The sequence below is a fragment of the Dendronephthya gigantea genome, unplaced genomic scaffold (genome assembly GCF_004324835.1).
Source record: "Dendronephthya gigantea isolate DGI-Jeju-01 unplaced genomic scaffold, DenGig_1.0 000021F, whole genome shotgun sequence".
Lineage (NCBI taxonomy): Eukaryota > Metazoa > Cnidaria > Anthozoa > Malacalcyonacea > Nephtheidae > Dendronephthya > Dendronephthya gigantea.
This window is the reverse complement of record NW_021163031.1, coordinates 1,870,033-1,896,752: the sequence shown is the minus strand read 5'-3', so window position 1 is coordinate 1,896,752 and position 26,720 is coordinate 1,870,033. Positions and strand designations below refer to the sequence as shown.

General features: G+C 36.0%; 2 protein-coding genes across 2 annotated transcripts; both read left to right on the top strand.

The window, feature by feature from the left end:
* Positions 1 to 1,127: 1,127 nt before the first annotated feature.
* Positions 1,128 to 17,387, top strand: LOC114521763 (intraflagellar transport protein 122 homolog). Its single transcript, XM_028542302.1, has 45 exons — positions 1,128 to 1,235; positions 1,313 to 1,379; positions 1,463 to 1,547; positions 2,007 to 2,085; positions 2,265 to 2,341; positions 2,584 to 2,650; positions 2,774 to 2,840; positions 2,935 to 3,008; positions 3,116 to 3,191; positions 3,285 to 3,377; positions 3,576 to 3,674; positions 3,784 to 3,860; positions 4,139 to 4,200; positions 4,503 to 4,561; positions 4,921 to 4,995; positions 5,153 to 5,221; positions 5,642 to 5,685; positions 9,493 to 9,586; positions 9,665 to 9,750; positions 9,893 to 10,013; positions 10,453 to 10,530; positions 10,638 to 10,715; positions 11,043 to 11,156; positions 11,234 to 11,260; positions 11,370 to 11,423; positions 11,599 to 11,715; positions 11,801 to 11,845; positions 11,924 to 12,018; positions 12,223 to 12,294; positions 12,369 to 12,453; positions 12,586 to 12,672; positions 12,755 to 12,790; positions 12,913 to 12,979; positions 13,112 to 13,190; positions 13,270 to 13,337; positions 13,897 to 13,991; positions 14,078 to 14,178; positions 14,611 to 14,692; positions 14,939 to 15,022; positions 15,243 to 15,354; positions 15,655 to 15,697; positions 15,858 to 15,946; positions 16,205 to 16,287; positions 16,438 to 16,602; positions 16,720 to 17,387. Exons 1-45 carry the CDS (start codon positions 1,177 to 1,179, stop codon positions 16,801 to 16,803), a joined length of 3,570 nt encoding a protein of 1,189 aa, XP_028398103.1. The 5' UTR covers positions 1,128 to 1,176; the 3' UTR covers positions 16,804 to 17,387.
* A 6,310-nt stretch (positions 17,388 to 23,697) lies between these two features.
* Positions 23,698 to 26,333, top strand: LOC114521981 (bcl-2-like protein 2). Its single transcript, XM_028542567.1, has 3 exons — positions 23,698 to 23,868; positions 24,007 to 24,679; positions 25,647 to 26,333. Exons 2-3 carry the CDS (start codon positions 24,158 to 24,160, stop codon positions 25,761 to 25,763), a joined length of 639 nt encoding a protein of 212 aa, XP_028398368.1. The 5' UTR covers positions 23,698 to 23,868; positions 24,007 to 24,157; the 3' UTR covers positions 25,764 to 26,333.
* Positions 26,334 to 26,720: the final 387 nt, after the last annotated feature.

Genomic DNA, 26,720 nt, shown 5'->3' with positions numbered 1-26,720 from the left:
GCTATCAGTCCGGATGGTTCAACTGTTGTGGCGACGGCGGGAAACATGCTTTTGGTGAGTAATCATTATTATCAGCTGAACAACCGTGGGAAGGAGATAATTAAACCGATATTGCGTATTGGATGATTATGGACGTCTAAGGTTTATATAAGTGGTTTAGTCGCGGTATGACTGAATTACATATTATTTAGGTTTATGACGCACAGAATGGATCAATGATTGACATGCTCAAAGGACACAAATCTGCTGTATACTGTGTTGATTATGCAAGCGATGGTAGGTACTAGTTAATACAGTGCACAATTGTCATTACTATAGTTGTTGTTACAATAGATTCAAATGTCACGAGCATTTTCGTTGAAGTGGAATCAGTGGCGGATTACCCGCTAGGCCTACTTGCCCGGCTCAGGGGCCTGTGATTGAATTCTAGAGCTTATTTGTTCTTTGTGTTTACGATTTTCTACGCTGCTGAGTACTGACCACCTAGCTGGTAACCCGCGACTGGGATGAATGGAATAAAACACGGTCACCATACTCGTTTCCCTTCCTGACCCAATTATCTGTGCTCTGGCCAATTATCGCATGGAAATCTGCCTCAGGATCGGCAAATTTTATGCACAATACACATTATATCAAGAATATTCAGTTCAGTCAACCAATTTAGTAAACGCCCTAAAATTTCACTGTTTGAAAATTCGAATTGCGAGAAAATTCCCAAACCAATGTGTTGTGAAGCAATTTTTCCGGCAAGCATCACGTTGCAGTCCGAAAGGAAGAAAGTCGCATGCAATGCTGACAACCCAAAAGAGACGGTGACAAGATCATTGACTATACACAATACAATTATAATGATGGCTGTTTATGTTTACCACTGGTGATTATAAGAATACACCATCTTCAATCTTCATGGTTAAATCATAGTTTGAATTAACGTAACTTCCCTCCAGAACTACTACTATATCCATCACACGGATTGAACAAGTAGGAACACGGGTGCTTTTTATCCATCTTACGTGATTAAAAATAAAGGGGTTTAAACTATTTTATTTCATCTGAAACAGCTTCTAATTTTGGACTTGACGCTGGTGACTACCTTGTCTGGCACGATAATTATTTTTCGGAAATAATCGTAACTTGACGTATTGTGTTCGGTACTTTCACAAAATATGAAGGAAAATGAAGTCGATTCCAACATGGGTCGATAAAGTACAGGATAAGGACAGACAAGATCAATGGTAATGAGCAAAATTTCTTTACTTCAATTCAAATATCAAACTCGCTCCAAATGCTCATTCTTAACTTAATTTTCCAGTGTATATGACATCGCTTTTCGACCCGATGGCAGCCAAATAATTGTCGCTACGGGCTCTGTTGTTTTGGTAAGGTTTCCTGCAATAGTTCGATAAACCGGTGTCTTTGTTTTCCTGAAATTTTGTTTAAAAATTCCTTCGGAATATCGTAGGTTTACGACACATCAGATGGGACTTTGATTCAACCGTTAAAGGGCCATAAAGATAGCGTTTTCTGTGTTGCCTATGCGAAAGACGGTGGGTTTTTTATTTTGGATGAATACAGTTTATAACTCTTCTACTTGTAAATTTGCGTCAAGTAATTGCGAAATATATACTATTCAATCGTTTTGGATTTAATTTCTTAAGAAATCGTATTTATTTCCAAAGAAGTAATGTGTATTTTGCAGAAATTTTGCCCATCTTTCAAGTTGTTTGCAGTAACTTAGGCAACAGGGTTTCAACATGGCGACATATATTTGAGTAAAATGGTTGAATATTCAGCTTATGATCAAAGTACTTGCAGTACTGCCCTGATTTTAGCCTTACAATGCAGAACTATAGCCTTTTATCCACAACGAACTGCTTGAGGCATATTGTCATAACAATTCACATGGATTAATTTGCCTTTAATAATAATTAACGAACAATTCACTTTTATGACATATTTTATACCAGTCAGTGAATTAATAGCCTTGCCACTTATTTTGTTTTTAGGGAAAAGATTTGCATCAGGTGGTGCAGACAAATGTGTTATAATTTGGACAAATAAACTGGAAGGAATATTGAAATATGCGTGAGTCATGACAATTATCTAAGCAAGCAAATGCCAGTTGTTCCCAGAAGTTATTAGTTAGACTGGGAAACTAGATCCTACTTGCCTTTTATTAATACCTTGTAGTTATGCACTGCATTTAGTTTATGCATAAATGTCTATTGTCCAACTCTACTATATTTTTTGTATCATTGATCTAGACACAATGATGCAATCCAGTGTTTGTCATATAACCCTGTGTCACACCAACTTGCAAGCTGTACAGCAAATGATTTTGGTATGTCCAATAAAATGTGTGAATATAGCTAATATATTTCTTTCTCAAGATGAGCGGCAACCTTGTTTCTTTGCTGATGAAAAACATATTCAATTACCTTGAGTTCTATTGGCCAACATACACTATATATGTTCCAAATATTATTAGTGACTGGAACATGAAAATGTATGTATCACCATACCTGTTTTTTCATACCTGTCTCGTTTGCTTACTATGTCATAATTACCACTCATTCATTCAAGGTTTGTGGTCAGCTGAACAGAAATCTGTTTCGAAACACAAGGTGTCATCAAGAGTAACGTGTTGCAGGTGAATACTGTAATGTTTGTCTCATTGCAAATATCACAATTAAAATGTCTTTTAAACATTATTTTTATTCTACTTGCCTAAATCCTGCCTGCATGCTCTTATTTTATTAATATATTATTTTAGTTGGACTAACGATGGCCAATACCTTGCACTTGGATTGTATAATGGAACTGTTAGCATACGCAGCAAGGTAAGTGCCATAGCATTGAATGTTATCATCAATCAATAATTCTTGTATTTTATTTCAATATAGTACATAATTGTTTAATTTTTACTACCTGCAGAATGGTGATGAGAAAGTGAAAATAGACCGACCTACTAACCATCCTGTCTGGACAATTTCATGGAATCCATCTAAGTATGAACATTAGATACTGTATATTATACAGATGGATTAATTGGGACATGCAAAGTCTGATTTAATTGGTTTATATTGTTTATTAACATACTGTATGTTTTGTGAAGGGATGAACCTTATGATGTGCTAGCTGTTGGTGATTGGAATCAGACACTATCATTTTATCAACTAAGTGGAAAACAGGTTTCTTTTCATTGAAATTTTAACTAACAAATGAATATTTTATGGACATAAAGATTCTTCTTTGATAATAATCAAATGCTTAAAATCTTTTAGATTGGTAAAGATCGACATTTAGGATTTGATCCATGCAGCCTGGCATTCTTTTCCCAAGGGGAATATCTTGTTATTGGTGGATCTAACAAAGAAGTAAGATTGATTCTTATCCTTTCTATTTTCCCTGAATATTTATCTGATTAAAAATTTCATTATGTTTGAAGCAGCCTTGCCCCTGCATGCAGTCACATTCTGTGCTAACATTGGCCTTGGTGGAATTTTGACATGCACAGAGTTCCTCAATGTGTTCTACACAGTCACAGCTGACTCACTGTTTATACTTTATTTTAGTGCTCCTTATACACCAAGGAAGGTGTAAGATTGGGGTCAGTTGGGGAACAGCAGAGTTGGTTATGGTCGTGTAGGGTCAGACCTGGACAGAATTTTGTGGTACTTTAATTCAGTTTATTAATGCTGTTGTCAAACATTAATTAATGCCTGCAAATGTATAAAGGATTTTAGAAAAAAGCCCTGACAAAGTGAGTTTACACACTTTCAGGTCACCGGTTGTCAAGATGGAACTATTGCATACTATCAACTTGTTTTCAGCACTGTCCATGGGCTGTACCAAGATAGGTAAACTAAATATTCCTATAAGTTATATTAGAATAACGTTTCTGGTGACTCCCCTTAAGTTTGTATTCATAAAGTGCGTTAAGCGGTAAGAATCTGAGTAGGAAATCAAACAGGACCTATATATAGATAGAGCTGTACCCTAGAAATTTTGAATTAAATAATAGATTATTGAACCCCTAATTTCCAGCCACATGTACACCTAGAGAAAGGTTAATTGAAGCATACTTAAACTTAAAGTTGTTTCTCAGAGTCTCTAACAAAGTCTGTTACCTATTTAGATATGCATATCGTGACAACATGACTGATGTCATTGTTCAACACTTGACTACAGAGAATAAAGGTGGGACTCTGTGATATTTTCATAAATCAATGCATGCATGGCTCTTTTTACCAGTTCATAAGAGGTAGCAGGCATTCAGGTATATAGCTTGAAATGTCTCATCATTAAGTAACTTGAACACAGACATAACTGTTCACAGGAGAGTGAGCATTTACGTTAACGTAAGTTCACAGGAAAGTGAGCATTTACGTTTAATTCTTTTTCACCCTCGTTCACTCGCACTTATTTTTGACAACATCTCGTAATCTGAATTTTGCTTATTGTAAGTATTGATTTTCTACTTTGAATGTCCTAACCTCTAGTGAGAATAAAATGCCGGGATTTGGTGAAGAAGATTGCGATATACCGTAGTCGACTCGCAGTAAGTGACCTGATTATATTCAATCTACTTCTAACAGTAAAACTATTTCAAGTATACAATTAAGATCTCCGAGTGAAATTACTGTAGAACTCTCTCTCGCGGCCCTGAAGCGTCAGCTCAGGGATTACACCTGTTCAGATTCTATAGTTTTCCTGCAACTTCCTATAGTATCAATTAAGGGTTAATTAATACTACAGAAGAAACTGCATGATAATGCATCAAAAACATGAACCTTGCAAACAAAATGTTTATCAGATAACTGCATTTTAGAGTTTGCACAAGCATGAATTGCGGGTAAAATACAGTATCGTAAGCTGGTCTTTAGTAATTAACCCCCATGTGTAATTTCACTAATTTAGATGCAACTTCCAGACAGAATAATCGTGTATGAATTAACAAGTGATGATCCAACAGACATGCGCTATCGCGTTAAGGTAAGTTGGTTGTTTTTATTTTTCATGAAACGGACACAGTACACATGATACTGTACAACCTAGCTGTATATAGAGAGAATGACTCAAGGTACGAGACGTAATATGAACGTATCGCATCTTATTTGAAATTTGCGACTTATTGATTTTGTTTTTGCAGGAAAAAATCGAGGAGAAATTTGATTGTAATTTACTCGTGGTTTGTGCGAATAACATCATTTTATGTCAGGTAAATATTAATACATAAAAAATCCATTTATAAATCCATTAAATCTGGTGTGATAAGAGTTCGTTAAGGTGCTATGAAGCTAATATTTTTCTAGCTAATTCCACTCGTATTTGAAAGAGTATGGAACCAGCGCATGACATATTACAAAACATGTTTTATATTGTTCAAACCAAGTTATAAAAACTCCATATTTTTGTGCGCTTCTTAAAAACTGCGCAGCCAAAAACAGCTGAAGACTGGCACTACGCGGCAAAGATGGCAGCCAAATTAACATTCCAACTTCTTCAATGTATGTCGTAATGATTGAAAGTGGTTAATTGCAAGAGCTCGGAGCTCTCCGATACGCGTTTCAGGCTATTCAAAATAGCTTATATCTTGTCTTGTGATCCTTTCTAATATGTCATGTTTTATCTTTCTTAGGAAAAACGTCTCCAGTGCCTTAGTTTCCGTGGTGAAAAGGAAAGGTTTGTGTGAATTTTCAGTTTGTTGGTTTTTTTGCATTTAAATTTTATCCTAGTGTAACACCTGTAAAAGCAAGGCTTTTAGTTCAGGGCTAAACATAATAGATAAAAAGGTGTAATTCATTGCAGAATTTTACTGAAATCTTTGCAGCAATAATGGTTAAGTTACCGCTCTCTTCTGTGCTTCTTCATTCTGTAATGTATCTTCGTGATTCGAACTGTTTACTTTAAGTGGTTTTATTATCACGACAGTGTACTTTGAATTGATATAGTGCATTAATAGCTATGTTACTAGACTGTGAATCTCATTGATCAGATATCTGTGCTCATGCAGTGTACTGAAATCTAAGAACTGCAGGATTGATTGCCGCGAGAAATAAGCCTTAAGTATCATGGATCATGTATTTTTTAACAAACTTGAAACCAACATTTACAACTCGATAAAGCATGCAGCAGCCTGTTAACCGTTGTAGCTTTGTGTGTACTGTGTAAGTAAGTAAGGTACTCTACGACATTGTGCAGTTACAATGGGTGTTCATGAAGTATTGAGAATTTGCGCTAGAAAGTTCAGTGAGAAATGATATGAATCCTCCAAAGAGAGAAAAGAGGGAGAAAGTCAACTGCAACGAGTAACCCCGTGAAACCAAACCTGGCGTTCTTCGTTTTAAAAAGCGCGTAAAATTGTGAAACTCTTCGCTTCGAGACGCGAATGTATACGCTGTGTAATTCGAAGCATTGTCGGAATTTTCCGTAGACGTTGAAGCGGTGGAATGTGCGGATGGTATTCCCTGAAGATGTAAATTTGCGGCAGAGAGTGGGTGGTCTTCTCTCAGAGTGTGCACTCTGCTCTTGCTAAGATCAGGACTGTCAGCTTCCAGCAACCAAGGAGAGAAATCGTTTATATGATCATTGAATTTCATCTCCCGTTTCTTTATTTGTTCCCCGACGTAAATGGGCGCAAGCCAGATTGTCACGGTGAAAATCAAGTAACATATGAACTGTGGAAGATGCTTTGAAGGATATTCCCTCCCGGAAACAGCCTGAGCCAGTTCGTAGCCGTACAGCGGTATCACAAGTGCAACAATGTTATGGACGAGGAACCACCAAGAAATTCGTTTCCAGGAATCTCTAACGGGCTTCGCGTAGGAATGTATAAAGAACGAGACAGCATCGACTGAGGAATTCTTCCATTTCAAGAAAACGTTTTCAAGGATTTTCAGTCGAGCAGCGTAACAACAGTAGAGTAGCGCTAGGGTCCAGGTCAATGCCAGTCCCACGCCAAGGTTGTAGACGATTGAGAAATATATCGAACCGTATAGAATGTAATCTAATGGGCCTTTTAAGTTTGGAAATTCGGCCGAAAATCGTCCATCTCCTTCGTTCCACAGGATTCCTGTCACTAGAAACAGCGTGCAGAGCATTATGGAGAAAAGTGTCATCGATACCACAACGGAAATGTTGAGAATCTTAAGCCTGCGATTCAAAGGTTTCGTGATACCGATCAGCGGTTTCACAGGCGTGAGGACATTTTTTTCCAGGTCCCTGGAAGCGAAGTATCGATTACCAAGGATATGACCTAACCAAACCACAACCTCGTGGATGATAAACAGAAGCTGAATATTTAGCCACGTAGAATTTCCCCTCGCTCGTAGTGAGTTGCGTATAGGTCCTGTGATCAATAATAGAAGACTGACGAACACTGGGTAGACATACCGTTCTAAGATGCCCGCTGATTCCGGTCGCCATAGCGACAATAGGCGCAGAATGAAGCGGATTACTCGAAAGTCCCGGGAACGAAAGAACAGGATATCTCTGGTATGTGAAGGGACGCTTTGAAGTTCATGGAGGTTTCCAACGGTCTGCATTTTCATTGAATAAAACTCTTGATAATGTGAAACCAATTACCTATGATATAAAGAAAGATTGAATTGTAAATTAACATTATAAATGACGAGCTGCCCCTTGAACTAACTAGAAATTATATGTTTGAAAAATATTCTTGGTTACACCGGGGAAAGTTACTTTTCTTATACAAAGATAATTCATTTAAACATCACTAACCATAACATGCAGGCATATGTTTGTAGGAATAAGGAATAAGGAATTTGTAATTGTCATTAATAATTATTTTATTTGCCACATGCAAATGATGCAATGATCACATTGTTTCGTTTCATGTGTTTGAACTTTACTATAGGTTATTTCTCTATAAAGAACTCGTACAACGCAATGTTTCCTATTCCAAGTATATCTGACGTGCTTCATACAGAAATAACTGAAAGTTTTAGCTGTTCAAATTAACTTACAGACGTTTATGTAACCTTGAATTAATGAAGAGAACTAATGCATGCAATATTTGATATTCTGGCTGTTTGGAAAACGTGGCACACATTGTTTCCTCGCGTGATCAGTTATTCATGCACAAAAGCTCGGCATAACTTAAACTTAAATTTAATATCAGTTTGAAATCTAATTCATGAGCTTTGCAGCTATCTGCATGCATGTGATGCACGCACTGACTTAAAAAGTAAAGTTTAGATGATTTCCTTTCTGATTGTAAAACAGAAATAATTTTTAAAGCTTGTTCAAGCGCAGTTCACCATAGTTAAATAACATGCAGATAACTGTTGACACCTGCAGTCAAAATATTTCCACTGGCATGCACAGCTGTCACCGCACTATCGTGATCGAGAAAGCGTCGAATATGGCCTGTTCACAACTTTACAACAAGGCTACTAGAATTCTTCAAACAAAATCAAAAACAATATAAGAATAAGGATATTGGTATAAGGAAAAATACGAGGAATAAAATATAAGGATGAGAGAGGTATATAACAGGACACTCGTGAAATTATTAGAACAGAAGTGGAGAACCTACCTTCGGGCCGAAACAGCAGAAAATTTACAGCGACCGCGGAGTATGTTTGTACTTTTTACTTAACAAACCGAAAGCTATAGGTTTTGTTGTGTACACAAAGCCATAATGAATCTCGTCTAGATAACAACAGTATTATACGGAACTGGCGAAACCGTCGGGAAGAATCTATTATTATACACTGACGTCATTTCACAACGTTTTGATTGGTGTAAATGGGTTTCTATATTTGTCTTTGGTTTTATGTTGCTGTTGTTGTTAATCCCAGGCTGCCGATGCTGGGGCCTCGCACTTGTCGTAAGAAACTGGGATTTCCTTTGTCTGAGACGGAGGTCACTGGTGCGACTTTGTCTATCGGAAAATAATGCAATGGATCCCCGATTCTTAGAAGCTAGAGCCTGGTCCTTGTGTCACCGGCGGTCGGCGATGACTATTGTCGGTGGTCACTAATCACTAATGAAAGAAGTACTTTATTTTCAATAAATTTTCTTCGTCACCGGCCTCAGACAATACGTCGCCCGATTGTATGTGACTTATGAGAACCAGAGAAAGATAAGAGAAAGCTTAGTGCAAATTGGGCGTCAATTATGGAATGACAAATTAACAATTGCTACAAAAAAACACTTCTCGACGTTTCCACGTAAGGACCTTCGTTACGAGAGTCAGTATGAAAGTTGTTGTACCACATTTGATGCGAAGTAAAGGAGGACGTTAATATATTAGTTCATTTGGCCAGTTTTAAAATAAAACCTGCAAAGTTCATTCAAGACATGAAGGCATGCATGTTAGTTTCCGAGGCTTTCCTGTGGACTCTCAGATCCTCAGCGGTGCAAGTTTTTAAACCGTATACAGTTGCGTAAAGGCCCGTTTACTCTTGCAATTTTTGCTCCGGAAAAGTCCCGGATTTGAGAATGACGTGTATTTTTTCTTTTCAGGGAATGGAACATGGAATCATTGATCAGATATATAAAAGTGATTGGAGGTCCTCCTGGAAGAGAAGGTCTCTTGGTTGGTTTGAAAAATGGCCAGGTAAGATTTTTGCGAATGATTAGGTTATTCTCATTAGTATATATGCATGCATAAATGCGATCTCTTTTATTTTTGTAGATTTTTAAAATCTTCACCAATAATCCGTTTCCAATCTTGCTTCTGAAACAACAGACCAGTGTACGTTGTCTAGACTTAAGTTGCAGGTACATATTGATAAATGAGAATTCTCACAAATGTGTGCTTTGACTGCTTCGATTAATACTGTATAATCATGGCTAAAAGCTTCTGCCTTTATGACACAGCTGGGTGCCGTATAATTTACTAGACTGTTCTTTTTTTTGTTAGTCGAACAAAGATAGCAGTTGTGGACGAGAATAACACTTGTCTTGTGTATAACTTGAAAAACAAAGAGCTCTTGTTTCAGGAGCCTGGTGCGAATAGTGTTGCATGGAATACACACAATGAGGTGAGAACTCGTCCTCTGCTGTGAGAAACAGTTCTCTCTAACACGAGTTTTTTTAATATTGTTTACCAGTTTTTAACGACCTTTTCTCAATTTTCTTGTCAATTGCGGTAAATAAAGTGGATTTGCTTTGGTTGACTTTGGCACACAAATGAAAAATAAAACACATTTAAACGACACTTCATAGCACAAATTCACTTCATAGAACAAATTCTCTATCGGGAAAGTTTGTCTGGTGGAACATAGTTTAGTAGACATAGGTCAGTGGTAATAGGTCTAGTATAGAACAGTGATAGTAACCGTGGGCTAGTTAGTTACCTAGTTTCTCTCCTATGCCTCACCCCTGGAAAAACGTTGGCTGCAAAGTGATAATTTTTGAGTCGTTTTGCTGGCATAAACTTGACAAACGTTATTAGACACCGTATCGTGTTTACTCGCTTAGGATATGTTGTGTTATTCTGGCAATGGCGTTCTTAACATTAAAGCCAGCAATTTCCCAGTTCATCAGCAAAAACTACAGGTAGAATTCGATTTTATTGATTCTCTAAAATTCAAATTATTCTGCTTCTATATATTAACCCTGAAATAAAGCAATGTTTTGTAAGGACGTTCTTGTCTTGTTTTTAGGGGTTTGTTGTTGGTTTTAGTGGTTCAAAAATCTTCTGTCTTCATGTTTATGCAATGACAGCTGTTGAAGTTCCACAGGTAAAAATAATGATGATTATCTTTTCCCGTAGTTCCCATTGTCTCTATGGTATACCTACATGTCTTCTCTTATACACCCTTCTTGTATGGCCTCACGATTACTTTTTCCGCTCGCATGGTAGCCTCGTTCTCAACAGTGAAAGAAGCAAGGCGATTGCTCACGACTCATGAAAGCGAAGCTCTAAGGCTAAATGACGTAGTTAGTTATTAAAAAAATGTATGGTATTCGGTCTGCAAGTAATGATTCGTAACTGCACTAAAAAATATTTTGAACCTCTCGACTCCGGACCATATGTGACAACTCACCTGATATTTTATTATATTTAGTCTGCGTCTATGTACCAATATCTGGAGACGAAAATGTACAAAGAGGCTTATAAAGTCGCTTGTCTAGGGGTCACAGATGGGGACTGGAGAACACTAGCCATGGAAGCAATGGAGGTATGCATGCGTTTTTATATCATGTTCATTTCTGATTTATCCCATATTAAGATTTTTACTTCTGATTCATTCTTAAGGGTCTGAATTTTGATATTGCCAAGAAGGTATGATCATTGTGAAACATAACAAAAAATAACACGTTAAATCTTTTCCTTTGTCTGCAAATAGTCAATCAACGTGTCAAAAAATAATTCAAACCTTTTCTTTTTTCAGTCTTTCACAAGAGTTCGTGACCTAAAATACCTTGAACTCCTTCAAAATATCGAGGTTGGTTTTAAAAGTCTTGTACTCTATAAGACACCGTTTAGCCTTTTGAATGGTGCCTTTGTTTGAGGCATATTATAACCCTAATTGTCCTGTTATAACCCTAATTAAAGCATCGTCAAATGATCAAAAATGGTAAAAATATGAACGTATAACATTACACGTAATTCTTTCCCAGGAAAGGAAAAAGCGTGGAGAAACTGAAAGCCTGGCGTTTTTAGCCGACATATATGCTTACCAAGGCAAATTTCAAGAAGCCTCAAAGCTATACAAGAAGACTGGTAACGACGAAAAGGTACATGGTATAAAATCAACTTATTGACGTGTCCTTAAAATTGCTAAAATATGATTATGATTAAACAGTCTCTGTTTAATCCAAGGCTTTGGCGATGTTCTCCGATCTCAGGCAGTTCGAGTACGCTAAGGTGAGTTTTCATGCAATTTGTTTTGAAAAAAGACTGAAGTTTCAATCGGACATTAATGTAGCGTTTTTCGTTGCTCAGGAATTTATTGGTTCTGGGGATGCCAAGAATGTGAAACATTTAATCAAACAGCAAGCAGAGTGGGCCAAGTCCAGTAATGATCCCAGAGCTGCTGCGTAAGATCATCTCATAATTTCATCTAAATCCCTATCCAAGGATAATCTCTAAACCACATTCTTATCATTATCATAGCTTAATATCCTATTTTACCACACTTCCACACGATCATTATTCCAAAACTAATCCTGACTTAACTCAAATCCCGACCGCGTAATCCATACAAACGTATAAATCTTAAAAACGTGTTTTGTGTTCTGCAGTGATATGTATTTGACTGCTGGGGAATACATGAAAGCCATAGAATTGATCGGCGAGAACGGATGGGCAGATAAGTAAGTATATATACAGACTGCATGTCTCTTATTGACTTTTCTTAATCCTAAATACTTTTTCATCTTATTCATAGGCTTCTTGAGGTTGGAAGAAATCTAAACAAGGCAGAGACTGAAGCTTTGAAAAAGTGTGCCCATTATTTCGCAAAAATGGACCAGGTTTGTAGTCATCTCACTAATAATTATAATTATAGGGTTATATGCATGTGAACTGCTATATAGTTATTGCAGCTGTTGCGTGTAGTCATCAGTCGCTTAAGTCATTCCATGTTGCCTTTTTGTATTTTGTAGCATGACTATGCGACAGAGATGTACATGAAAATGGGAGATCTGAAGTCATTGGTTAAGTTACATGTTGATACACGACATTGGGACGAGGTATATCGCTGTTGTTTTATAATTGAACAGTAAAGCAACCATTCTTTGCTTTCCTTAATTGTTTAACCCTGACTCTGTATAGGCATTCCATCTTGTGGAAAAACAGCCAGACTTAAAGGTGCGTTTGTCGAGCTTGTGGATTTTAATTCATTGAGAATTTATAATAAAGGTAAAGTCTGGTATTTTTTGTATACTCACGGTTTATGCTCGACTCACAAATTTATAACACTGAACTTCCAGGATGATGTTTATGTACCGTACGCCAACTGGCTTGCAGAGAATGATAGATTTGATGAGGCACAAGAAGGTTGGTTGATCTTTTTTATTTCCCCATTCCTTGCGGTCTTACTTGGAATCACGCAGAGGTGTTGGTTACATTTGCCCCCCTCCTCATTTGTTCCACTTGACAATTAAATTTTCATTTCACGCTTTTTTCAAGCATTCCACAAATCAGGTCAACAGCATAAAGCGGTGGAGGTATTGGAACAACTTACCCACAATGCTGTTGTGGAGAACAGGTGCTGTAAAGTTAAAATACTTCGACGAATTCACAAACTGGAATTCACAACCACTAAAAAGACTTTTCTTAACCTCTAGATTCAACGATGCTGGTTATTATTATTGGAAACTATCAATTCAGTGTTTACACGTAGTGCTCGACAAAGGTAATGTTTCCAGTCCCAGTGTTTCTTAATGAAGATGGGCTGGGTCCGGTTGTACGAAGGCTAGATATCGCTATCCACCACCGGATAGTGATTTTTTTTCAACCAGTGCAAAAATGCTTGAAAAACAATAAAATTGTAGATATTGACCCAGCAATAAATGGACTTCGCACAACTAGAAATATCCTAGACTTTGGCATCAACATTTTCTGCGATGCTCTTTATATACATATGGAAGTTTGTCATGGCCTTTCGGCTGACATTATTTTTATCTTTTTTTAAATCCTGCAGAGCGAGCAGCATGGCAACTTCTTTAAAGGAAGGTGTGTGGGAGGGGGGAGGTGTGTGGGATAGAGGGAGGTGTGTGAAAGAGGGGGGGAGGGGTGCACACCATTTGGATATTTAAGGAGGCTGCCAGCTACTCGAACGAGAGTTTTCTTCCTTAACGGTTCTGCATAATTATTGCGGTGGCAAAGTTCTGTTTTACCCTCAGTGGATGAATTCCCACTTCATTAATCTGCATGTCATGAATATTTCTGACGACGCATCTTTTCTATCATAGACGGGAAAACGGACGCTGAAATGCTAAGAAAGTTTTACGAATATCAAACGAAGGCTGAAATTTATCATCTTTACCATTCTATTCATCGTTACACAGTAAGAAAATCCTGTTTTAGTTAGAGAGTCTTCTCCTTTTTTTTTCATGTTTTTTTTTTAATTTTGTAATTTCTATGTGTTCTTAGGACGAGCCATTCACAGATCATCTCCCTGAAGCCTTATTTAATATCGCTCGTTATTTGTTGCATTTATTGTTAAAAGAAACGCCATTAGGAATATCAAGAGTGTATCCTTGTTTGTATAAGCATATAGTATAAGAGATCTTGTTTGTATAAGAGCTTCTCGGACGTTTATCTAAAGAGGTGTTTCCTAGCTTAGGCAATGCAAAAAAATTTTTAAACAAAGATCATTAATATTAGGTTTGGCACATGCATGAAAAATTCGACATCTGGAAGGTCCTCAACCATCGTCCTACGTTCTCAGGACAAATTTTCGTTTGATATCATCTTGGTTCTATCCCGAAGTAGGTTAACAATAAAGCGGAGATACAGCGTCGTATACAATGACAATTATTTTGCCACTGTTACAGTATATGTCTTATTTTGAGCAAAATGTATCATCGAGACACTTGACAATTCATGCAAGACGTGAGAGCCGAAACTTCGGTAAATTAGCGTCTAAAAATATTGAATGTTTCGTATCCTTAACCGTGTTACAGTGCAACATTGTTCGCCCTATCAAAGCAAGGCAAACATCTTGGTGCTTACAAAATGGCGCGCTATGCTTTTGACAAGTTACAGGTTGGTTATCTCTATTCTGGTATGTACACAGAGGCTCTGATCATTTGATGTTTCATTTTAAATATTTCCTATTTCCGATTTTAAATGCGCTAAACGAGGAATATAGATTGAAAGAGAATGATAGAGAACAAGTAAAAAGCTTAGTTTCGAAATCATCAAGGTTGTTAAAGCCATGCATTTCCTGCATGATATTCCCGCGCCTTGAGACAGGGATTGCCACAGCTGATGTTTTTTTTTCGTTTTCAGTCTCTCAAGGTTCCTTCGCGGTTTCAAGAACTCATTGATGTTGGAAGCATAACAATCAGGTCAAAACCTTTTTCTGACAATGAGGTAAACGTTGTAATGTTATTTTGTGTCAACATTTCTAAATGACGATACCGTTTTGGCGATACCATGATTTTTCTATACGCTTTATGGCACAGTCTACCAGGACCAAGTGGTTGATTATTTTAGGGTTTCACACTCCGTGCATACGCTCTTACACCTATCTATCATCTAATTTCCATCCTGCGCTAATTTTGATCGTGTTTTATTTTTCAATATACAACAGGAAGTGCTACCATTGTGCTATCGATGTTCAACCACCAATCCATTGTTGAACAGCAAGGGAAATCATTGCATTAACTGTAGACAACCATTTGTTTTCTCATTTTCTTCATTTGGTAAGAAATTATAACAGTAGAAAACTAAACTATGCCCTGAACATTCTGTAAGGGCAATAACTATACGAGAATGCTTGTAAGGGTGAATCTTGCCGACCTATTATATATAACGCCCTCTTAGCCATAATAATCATAACTGCATGCTTAATTCTTATGCATACGCTATCCTTAATCCTTAAGCTATAAAAGGATGATTATTGCATGCATGTTTTATAGCCTTATTTTTCAGTTGGGTTCAAGACTCGCATATATATTTAAGCATAATACTGTAAATGTTCATAAAATTTTTATTTTTTGCAGACGTGTTGCCTTTGGTCGAATTTGTCCTAGAAGATGGAATAAGGTAGATTATTATAATATCTTTCCTATTTTATGTCATCAAATTAGTTTGACGTTAGCCCTAACCATGCATTTAAGGAGCAGATCATTTTTTGGAGCATAATATTTGTGAGTGGAACATTTCCACCTTTCCACAAAGTAACTTATTATTTGTTATTTGTTAGCGATGAAGAAGCTGTGAAATTGATCGAGGCGGATGTTCCAACAAAACGAAAAAAAGATAAATCACAATGGAATGAAGTTGATATGGGCAGTATCCTTTTACTCGGCAATGCTTTCGTCTGAAAACGTTCTTACAAGTCTCTACCTACTTTTCTTTCTGCAAAATAATTAAATGCACACCATTTGTTCTGTCGACTTCTGAATTTGTTTATGACTAGTGTCCTCTCAGCAATGCCTTTGTTTAATTTTCATGCATGTTTTGTGCTGGAATATATCTACTGGCTGCATTTGTGCGCGAAAGTCGACCTAGTCGGGACGCCATTGTTATAAACTTTAACCAGTATATCAGATGTACAGTCATTACAGATTTCTGATGAACCAGATGGCGGCGATGATGATGATCCATTCACTGAGAAACTGATGAGTTTTGAGGTAGCTACTTTGTTAATGGAATAATTATTGACCCGCGTACAAGGATTTTCAGAGTTAGTTTGCAAAATGTTCTTCTCCCCTATAACAGCTATACGTAATCTACGTAACCTAATAAACAAATTTTTTTCTTCTTGTAATTTCCTTTATTAGCAAGGAGGAACGGAGTTCATCCCAGTTAAAGTTGGTCGTGGCGTGTTACAGTCAATGAATCGTCATGAAGTGTTTATAAAGAGATGGCCGAAACCCTTAAATTATAACTATTATAAATCAATTATGCCCGATGTCGGAATTACGCTTTGTCAATCCTGCAACAGAGTAAGTAGCTCATATTGTCTCATTCTCGGCCCCAGACTCTTTTCCTCAGTGGAGAAACAGAGAGAGGGGCATTATTACATCATCGATGTTTTACACATTTTTTCTTAATATTTGCAGATGTTCCACTCGGAGGATTATGACTTGCTAGTTCTACAAAAAGGACACTGTCCATTTTGCAGGAAAAAGGCAGAAAATGTTTAAATGCCATGTATATTATTGAAAGTATAGTAGACGTGATTCGTTTAGTAATTGTATATATTGTTACGAAAGATTTTTACCACGATATAATGTAACTAATTTATTTATACAATCTGTATTGTATTGTCATCATCACACAATTAGAATAAGCAATTTGTATTGTTTGAGGGTTTGTGCCTCGATTTTCAAACATTTGTCTCTACACTGTGGGGAAATTTTTCATCATATTCTTCTCCGCCAAAAAAAGCACTTCCAAAAAGAAATGCAATTTGATATCATTGGGAAAAAAGCCAGGAAGTCAAATTCAAGCTAGGTCAAACTGAATTGCCACAGCTGACGTGATACGTCTTTTAGGCAATTGGCGATATTCGCTTTCTAAGTTACAAATTTGTTGGGTGGAATGCAAATAGAAACATTACACAAAATGATAGTTGATAGCAGTGGTTGATACGATGGCACATGACTGCTCTGTTTGTACAATTACCCCATCACTGGACATGCTGAGTTGGAAACAATTTAGTTGGAAGTTGAGCTTTAAGCTAACCGTTTAAGCTGCTGTGTCAGAAACCATAATTCAATACTTTAAAGGCCCCAGGTGGTCATCACAAGGGAGGGAAACAATGAAAACACGACGAGGCACGTCAACTGTTTTTCTATATTTATCTTCAGTTCCTCATGTGATAAAATGCATTTTCCACGCAATAGCTTTTGTTATCGGGCGCGCCTTGTCATCAAACCCTTGTAAAAAAAATAAAAAGCTATTCTTGAATAAATATCTAATTCTAAACCAAAAAAATCTTGGGCGTATCGCATCCAATATATCCGATCCCACCGCAATTTTTATTGATAAATTAATATTTTTGTTTACTGTCCTACTGACGTTCAAATCGGTAAGCAATATCTAGATCAACTTCGGTTAAAAAGAGTTAAATATACATACAAGGCCGAAAAAATACCTTGAACTTTGATGATGTGTAGCTACATAGCTACCCCTCAAAATGGCCATTTTTAGCTGACAGAGTGTACAAAACGTTTTCAAAAGATTCTGAAATCTTTATTTGGTCGAAAAATTATACTCGAATTTATCTCATTTCACAGTAAATTATTTCGATATACATGTAGCTGTTTCTGAATGTCAATGGTTACTATTGGGATATGTTTCTTGAATTTGAAATTTCCACGGTGTTGTATCGAATTGGTTGGTTTCACGTATTGTTTTCATAGTGATTTGAGTGGGGGTCAACCTTGAGTGGGGGTCAACCTTAATTGCTTTGACCCTTATGCAAAATTGTATGCGAAAATTAATGTATGCGAAAAGTATGAAAAGTATGCGAAATTGGGTATGAAGCACAAAGCCAGCACATACTCACTCCAATTTATTGTGTCTCGATTTCGAGATGACCCCACTGGAATTATGACGTCACATGAAACCCAAGAATACTAGTTTTACGGCCTAAAGATTTAAAATCATGTCCACCCAAGTACCAAGTATCATCATTGACAGATGTCGTGGTTTATTGTAAATAATTTATACACATATTAATTTTAAGGATACTATTTGACACGTTATTTTGTCCGGCTATCTGTAAAACAAGGAACGGGGAATCGGGGAAAGGAATGAGGAAAGGAACGGGGAACGGCAAAACAAGGAATGAGAAAAGCCGGAATCTGTAAAACAAGGAATGAGAAAAGCCGGAATCTGTAAAACAAGGAATGAGAAAAGCCGGAATCTGTAAAACAAGGAATGGGAAAAGCCGGAATCTGTAAAACAAGGAATGAGAAAAGCCGGAATCTGTAAAACCAGGAATGGGAAAAGCCGGAATCTGTAAAACAAGGAATGAGAAAAGCCGGAATCTGTAAAACAAGGAATGGGAAAAGCCGGAATCTGTAAAACAAGGAATGAGAAAAGCCGGAATCTGTAAAACCAGGAATGGGAAAAGCCGGAATCTGTAAAACAAGGAATGAGAAAAGCCGGAATCTGTAAAACAAGGAATGAGAAAAGCCTGAATCTGTAAAACCAAGAATGAGAAAAGCCGGAATCTGTAAAACCAGGAATGAGAAAAGCCGGAATCTGTAAAACAAGGAATGAGAAAAGCCGGAATCTGTAAAACCAGGAATGAGAAAAGCCGGAATCTGTAAAACCAGGAATGAGAAAAGCCGGAATCTGTAAAACCAGGAATGGGAAAAGCCGGAATCTGTAAAACCTGGAATGGGAAAAGTTTGTAACTAAATTAGTTACAATTTCCGCGCGTAATACAAAATATGCTAATTTGACATGGCTATATTTTCCGTATTTTACCAAATTTCGCAGCCAAACTTAGCATTTCCACTAATTCAAGTACGCTTAATTCTTTTATCTGTTATATGGAACATAAACTGCATTCTTTTGTGGGCGAAGGAATATATAATACATATATAATTATACAAACGATGAAACGATCACAAGGACTGACAAGGTTAGTTTGCAAACAGTTAAATTTGTTGATTTGTCTTATTCATAAACCTACAAAGTGGAGCTTTGCGCGTTGCTATCTACCGTTTAATATCTACATTGCTATTGAAATTGAATAATGTTTGGTTGGAAATGAAAACTTTTTGGATCCAAATTTGAATTTCCAAATTTTCATATGAATTGCATACTGCATGATATAAAATATGCAAGAACAACTTCATTAAATACACAATATATATATTTTTTTCTATATTCAGTTCATTGTATTTACAACTACCTAATATATCAGTATAAATCTATGCAAACAACAATTTTGCTCCATTTAATACATACATGTTAAGCTTATTTTGCAATATATATTTGTCATAGTTCATTGTAACAGCTTATCATTATTGAATCAGATTACCCCTGAACAATGCACTACACTTTTGTTGTCCCAAATATAATATAATTTTGCTTGTAAGTAAAATTGTATAGAAAATGAAAATATTTTAGTGCATTTTGTACCTTAATTAACTCAGAATATAATTAAACAGTTACCATTCTCACCCAAGGTTTTAATGACTGGAGGCTGATTAAAAATATACAATAATAATCTGTAAGTAACTAACAGTTGCAATTAATTAAAATCTTGGCTCTTTGAGAACAACTTTGTGTTGGGATGGAATTTTGGAATATACCCTAGGTCTTGTTTAGAAAAGTATAATTTCCAACCAGCATTTACTTTTACAAATAACTTATTCAAATAAAAATGCATTAGAAATTGTGTAGGGAAAACCTAGCTGTGGTTTTCTAGGCTAGCATGATTCAATATGAAAAGCTTTTACTATGAACTATGACTATATAGTGCAAAATAATGTATTAAGTGCAGCAAAATTAATTGTTGTTTGCATAATTATATATGTATTATATATTCCTTCAATCCTTCCTCCACAAAATAATTCAGTTTATGTTCCATATAACTGATAAAATAATTGAGATATGTTGTTAAATTTTATAATATTACCAGTATATTGTATTTGCTGCTACTTAATATAAATCTACTCTACAGTATGTAAACAACAATAGGATATATTCCAAAATTCCATCCCAACACAAAGTTGTTCTCAAAGAGACAAGATTTTAATTAATTGCAACTGTTAGTTACTTACAGATTATTATTGTATATTTTTAATCAGCCTCCAGTCATTAAAACCTTGGGTGAGAATGCATGGTAACTGTTTAATTATAATCTGAGTTAATTAAGGTACAAAATGCACTAAAATATTTTCATTTTCTATACAATTTTACTTACAAGCAAAATTATATTATATTTGGGACAACAAAAGTGTAGTGCATTGTTCAGGGGTAATCTGATTCAATAATGATAAGCTGTTACCATGAACTATGACAAATATATATTGCAAAATAAGCTTAACATGTATGTATTAAATGGAGCAAAATTGTTGTTTGCATAGATTTATACTGATATATTAGGTAGTTGTAAATACAATGAACTGAATATAGAAAAAAGAAAATATATTGTGTATTCAATGAAGTTGTTCTTGCATATTTTATATCATGCAGTATGCAATTCATATGAAAATTTGGAAATTCAAATTTGGATCCAAAAAGTTTTCATTTCCAACCAAACATTATTCAATTTCAATAGCAATGTAGATATTAAACGGTAGATATATAGCAACGCGCAAAGCTCCACTTTGTAGGTTTATGAATAAGACCAAATCAACAAATTTAACTGTTTGCAAACTAACCTTGTCAGTCCTTGTGATCGTTTCATCGTTTGTATAATTATATATGTATTTATATTCCTTCGCCCACAAAAGAATGCAGTTTATGTTCCATATAACAGATAAAAGAATTAAGCGTACTTGAATTAGTGGAAATGCTAAGTTTGGCTGCGAAATTTGGTAAAATACGGAAAATATAGCCATGTCAAATTAGCATATTTTGTATTACGCGCGGAAATTGTAACTAATTTAGTTACAAACTTTTCCCATTCCAGGTTTTACAGATTCCGGCTTTTCTCATTCCTGGTTTTACAGATTCCGGCTTTTCTCATTCCTGGTTTTACAGATTCCGGCTTTTCTCATTCCTGGTTTTACAGATTCCGGCTTTTCCCATTCCTTGTTTTACAGATTCCGGCTTTTCTCATTCCTTGTTTTACAGATTCCGGCTTTTCCCATTCCTGGTTTTACAGATTCCGGCTTTTCTCATTCCTTGTTTTACAGATTCCGGCTTTTCCCATTCCTTGTTTTACAGATTCCGGCTTTTCTCATTCCTTGTTTTACAGATTCCGGCTTTTCTCATTCCTTGTTTTACAGATTCCGGCTTTTCCCATTCCTTGTTTTACAGATTCCGGCTTTTCCCATTCCTGGTTTTACAGATTCCGGCTTTTCTCATTCCTTGTTTTACAGATTCCGGCTTTTCCATTCCTTGTTTTACAGATTCCGGCTTTTCTCATTCCTTGTTTTACAGATTCCGGCTTTTCTCATTCCTTTTTTACAGATTCCGGCTTTTCCCATTCCTTGTTTTACAGATTCCGGCTTTTCCATTCCTTGTTTTACAGATTCCGGCTTTTCTCATTCCTTGTTTTACAGATTCCGGCTTTTCTCATTCCTTTTGTCCGCTTTTCCTTGTTTTGCCGTTCCCCGTTCCTTTCCTCATTCCTTTCCCCGATTCCCCGTTCCTTGTTTTACAGATAGCCATTTTGTCCAGCAAAGTAAAAAAGTTATTTACAAAAACATACGAGTCCATAAGAATTCTGAAAACTAGAACACAATTCTTATACTTGAGCTGGTCTGCTCTGAATAGGTATATTCTTGAATAAGTTAATGTAAACTTAGAAAACTTGGTTGATTATTCATCCAAATTCAATATATCAAGCAATTGAAATCTGAAATAAATGCTTTTCAAAGCATTAAAATACTAATTAATTGTAGCTATATATATACATAATTCCACAAAAAAGATTTTGTCATATTTACAAATGTGTTATAGTTCTGAGTTTCAATACTTTATTATAAATCCGTCGGCGTCGTTTTCGTAACCCATCTCGAATTTTTTGAAGCTGCACGAGCACCAACATGTCTGGGCGAAAAACGTTGTTCGAATTGGTCTCCTACCCGAGAAAGGATTTGCCCGATCTCTTTGCAAGTGTTCTTTTTCTTGTTCAATATAGTTGTCCTTGAATCCTTTTTCTCGTCGTCCGATTGCGTACTTTCTTGCATCGAGTTCATTTTTGGCACGCGAAGGGCCTTTTGACAAATGTTTGTTGCTAGTTTGGAAAATGGCTTTAAATATTACCCAAAACTTCTTCTTTCCGGAAAATCCTAAATAGTTAACCACAGCTACAAGAAGGAAGAAACATATTCAACCTTACGAATTGATCGCAAGCATATTATTGAATGATGTAATAAAAAATCAAACAAGTTTGAGCAGGTCGAGTTTTATACCTGTTGTCTGTTGAGGACAAATACTATTAATTTCCCACGCGATCGGCTCACTGTTCACAGCAAAAGCAGCTTTTATTCGTTATTATACTGACTTATGACTCTAAGTCCAAATTTAAAGAACTCCAGCAAATCGGGTTTGTCGCGATATAATAATTGAAAATCGACTGGTCACTGTAAAACAACGTATCTACAATGTTTTGATCTTGGCGACTTGGCCTTCCCAGTTTCCCGCGAAAAATGTACCTATTATTGATAGCATTGGTTCATCTCAGCAAATCAAAATGCTTCATTCCATGGAGACTATGTAAATTATTTTAAATGAATTAGCGTGCGGAAAACCGCAAGACCATTCATTTTTCTCTCACTGAGTGTACTTATAAAAAAGCCCACTGCTGATTTACAGTCCGAGTGAATGAGATTATTTCTAAATAGTGTTGGATATTTACTTTGTGGTTGTAAATTGTAAATATTTAAAATTACACACTGTTCACCCCATTTTCATGCATTACGGGCAATACGGGGGATTATGGAACAGAGGTCAGGCAGGTAATTAGGAGATACTATTGGAAAATGTTCCCTGAACACAGTATAGTCACAGCGCTACAGTCAGTACTCCGAATTCACTGTGTATTGATGAAAAAGAAAACAGGAAATGTCGGGTCAACCTCGTACCCAAGGAATTAAATTTCAATAACAATATTAATTGACAACAACGAAATTCATGAAAATTACGTCCTGTAAGTGAGGTTGGGCCTGAAAAAGGAATAAAGTGTTTAAGCGCAAATTTTTGTCATGACTTGCAATTTTCTGAATTTTAATCCGTGTCCTCGAAATGTAAACAAACTTTTCTTTGCTTTCTCATATGTCGCGACTGAAAAATAAGCCAGATGTTTTCTTACTTTTCTACAGCCAATCAGATTGAATTGTTATTTTTTCTTTCCATTTGATTGGCTGGTCCCTGGAGACCGATGTCAAATGTCAATCATCATGTATTTTACCACCAGTTCGTTGCTTCGCGTTTGACTGTGTCGAAGTTGAAGTACGGTTCCAACGATATATTACCCTTTCTTAAATCTCTTTTACTTGTTTCTAACCTGTACAATCAATCCCTGTGTTGTAAATACTAGTGCTTATTCTACAACTTCTATTCAAGACTAGACAGTGAGTATTCATGATGAAATCTTGTGGTTTCATTTTATTATTGTGTTTACGTTTTGTGCTGTTTGTACTGCGTGAAGCAAGATACAACAGTCTGCATATATGTCTGTTATAGTCTGATATAGATGAATTTTTTTAAAGGAAGTTCGAAGCCTATCCACTAAAAACTTACTGAAGGCCTTGGAATTACTTGTTGTCTTACATGTGAGGAGGAAACTCTAGAACTCAAAGTTACCAAAGTTTGGGAAAGAGTGTGTCGCGGCAGCCATTACTGAAGTTCAAAAGTTGTATAATGTCATTCGACTCGTGTAGCGATTGTTCGTCTTCGGATAGCCAAGAAAGCCCAACTGAGGAGTATACTGAGCCTTTTGTTAAAGCTTTTTTGAAAGAAACTAGAGATTTAGTCGTTGACTATGTCGGCTTCCGTTTGAGATCCAAATTCAAGCAGTCCTGTTTGCGCGGACTTCCCCGTGAGATTTTAGTTCCACCAGTCCAACCAAGCAACAGAGCCAATAGTCTTCGGTCTCTCGCTATGAACCTAGAAAGCCAACACGAACAGCTCTTCCAGCAAATATGCTTCAGAGTAGATTTGTCAGATTTTGAAGCACAGAAAAATTTTAACAGCATTTCGGAGGAGATATTCAGTAATGAAGTGAATTGGGGAAGAATAGTTTCGCTCATAACGTTCTCTGGCGTTGTAGCTCATCATTTTGTTGAGGAAGAACGCCCTGAAATGGTGCTTGAAGTCATTGACTGGCTTTTAGATATCTTCCGTGTGCATCTCATCATTTGGATAATTGAAAAAGGTGGCTGGGTATGTAAATTGCTTCTGTAATAGTAAAATAATATCACATATTTTACAGTATTTGTTAATCGTGTCAATATAATTTCGGTTGTTTTTGTTTAGACTAAATGATATTCTGTTGAAATTTCGACCATAGCTAGAATTTTTACCAGATATGACGATAGGTATAAAAAAATGAAATTGTCTAAAGTGAAAGGAACCTGAACCACGGGATATATGATGTGTTTATATGAATATTCCTAGTTTCAATGATATAACAATTTTCCAGACATAGCAAACCATGTCAGGTGATTGGACCTTGGCTACCAACCAACTGGGTAGTCTTGTGATGTGACCACAATTGTTAATTTTCTGGTGTCATCATCTGATCAACACTGTGGAGGTTGGCTTTAGTCTCCAGTCATGCATTTAAATATCAACAATTGCTGTTGGTAATTAAAGACTATATACACAGTTCAAGAGCTGTTAAAACTTCTTGATGCTGTGTAAAAACAAATTAGCAGTTCATAGAAGTGACCTTCACTGCCAAATAATATTGTTTACTTTAATATTGGGAAGATTATATTTCAACAGATTTCGTACATTGATTAATTTGATTAATTGGGAAAGTCTGTCATATTTTGAAGTGTTTACCTGATTATAGTCCAATGAACATACAAACTTTCACCAAAATATTCTGAAGTTTATTCGGAATTCACAAGTTTACTTTGAGTTAGCTTGAAAGTCAATGCATATGGATTTAAAACGAGGTTGCATTTGATTGCCTGTCTTTATTTTTGTAGCAATCAGAAGCTTTGTAATGAAACTAGTATTAAAAAATATTTTGGCAAAAGTGATATGAAATTGACTGTAAATCCAAGCCTTCCGACTGTTAATACCAAGCTCACCAGACACAATTTCCCGTGTGTTTGAAAAAAAAAGTGGGAAATAAAAAAATGTGCATAAGGTTTTAAATATTTATATTCTTTATACATAGGATGGATTTGTGAATCATTTTAATGGAAACAAACCACCAAAGTCATTTTGGACTGGAGTACTTGCAATGGGTGCTATTGGAGCAGCTGGAATTACACTTCTGGCAATGTCAAAATAGACTTATTTCTGTTGTGACTTCTGTTGAGTCAGTTGGTACATAAAACATCTGATTCATAATCTGTGAATTAATTTTCTTCAAAGTTGTCTCATTATTTGAGATGTTAGAATCCACTATTTCACTATGTGAATAGAACATGTATAGTCTATGTGGTTTTATGCAAACCTTACTAAGATTCTAATTATGACCCCAAAGCTCTGTAAAAAGGTAAATTACTAGATCTGATTAATTTCTATCATCCATAAAACATCATGTGTGCTAACATCAGCGTATACGTGAATTTCATAGTGTATATTCAGTATTAAAAAACAATTGAACCTTCCATTGTATTTGAAAGCATACTCAATTACATTTTAACAAAATTTCTGTTTTGAATTACTCCAGTCAAAACTTTGTCAAATATACCTAGGCTACATTATTTGCCATGGTGAGTTAAATTTTAACCAATAACTGTTAGACAATGTTGTATACAAACTGTTAATATTATTGCAGAAAAATCTAAGCATGTATATAAAATTATGTGTATTAGACCACTCAAAATAGTGGTTTTGGAACTTGTACTACTGCCGATAGGCATTTTGAAATAAAGTTTTGAAATTTGTCACTTCTTCTGTGTTAAATTGTAACTATTATCTAACTTTAGTTAACTATTATCTAAGACAAGTTATAGTTCTCTAAAAATGAAAAATCTCACACAGTTCACCGTTTTACTCTCGAATAGTGTAAACTTGCTGAGGGATTGTCTTTTTTAGGTCTTCATACCGAACCAAGTTCGTGTTTCTAAATCAAAAATAGGTCCGCTAAGCGTACATGAATCAGCACATTTGTTCAACTCTAGTGCATTATTATCAGGTGACGCTCCTAGCCATATTGTACATGTCAACGATAATCGAAATTAAATTTCATCAAAATATATTGGCAAATGTTATATATATTTGAGGGTGGGAAGAGAAGCCA

Excerpts from the sequence above, each read along its gene's own strand:
- LOC114521763 (XM_028542302.1), top strand. The coding sequence starts at position 1,177 with ATGAAGTCGATTCCAACATGGGTCGATAAAGTACAGGATAAGGACAGA. Across the intron at positions 13,191-13,269 it reads AATGCTGTTGTGGAGAACAG|ATTCAACGATGCTGGTTATT; the intron begins GTGCTGTAAAGT and ends CTTAACCTCTAG. Across the intron at positions 15,023-15,242 it reads AACCTTTTTCTGACAATGAG|GAAGTGCTACCATTGTGCTA; the intron begins GTAAACGTTGTA and ends AATATACAACAG.
- LOC114521981 (XM_028542567.1), top strand. The coding sequence starts at position 24,158 with ATGTCATTCGACTCGTGTAGCGATTGTTCGTCTTCGGATAGCCAAGAA. Across the intron at positions 24,680-25,646 it reads TAATTGAAAAAGGTGGCTGG|GATGGATTTGTGAATCATTT; the intron begins GTATGTAAATTG and ends CTTTATACATAG.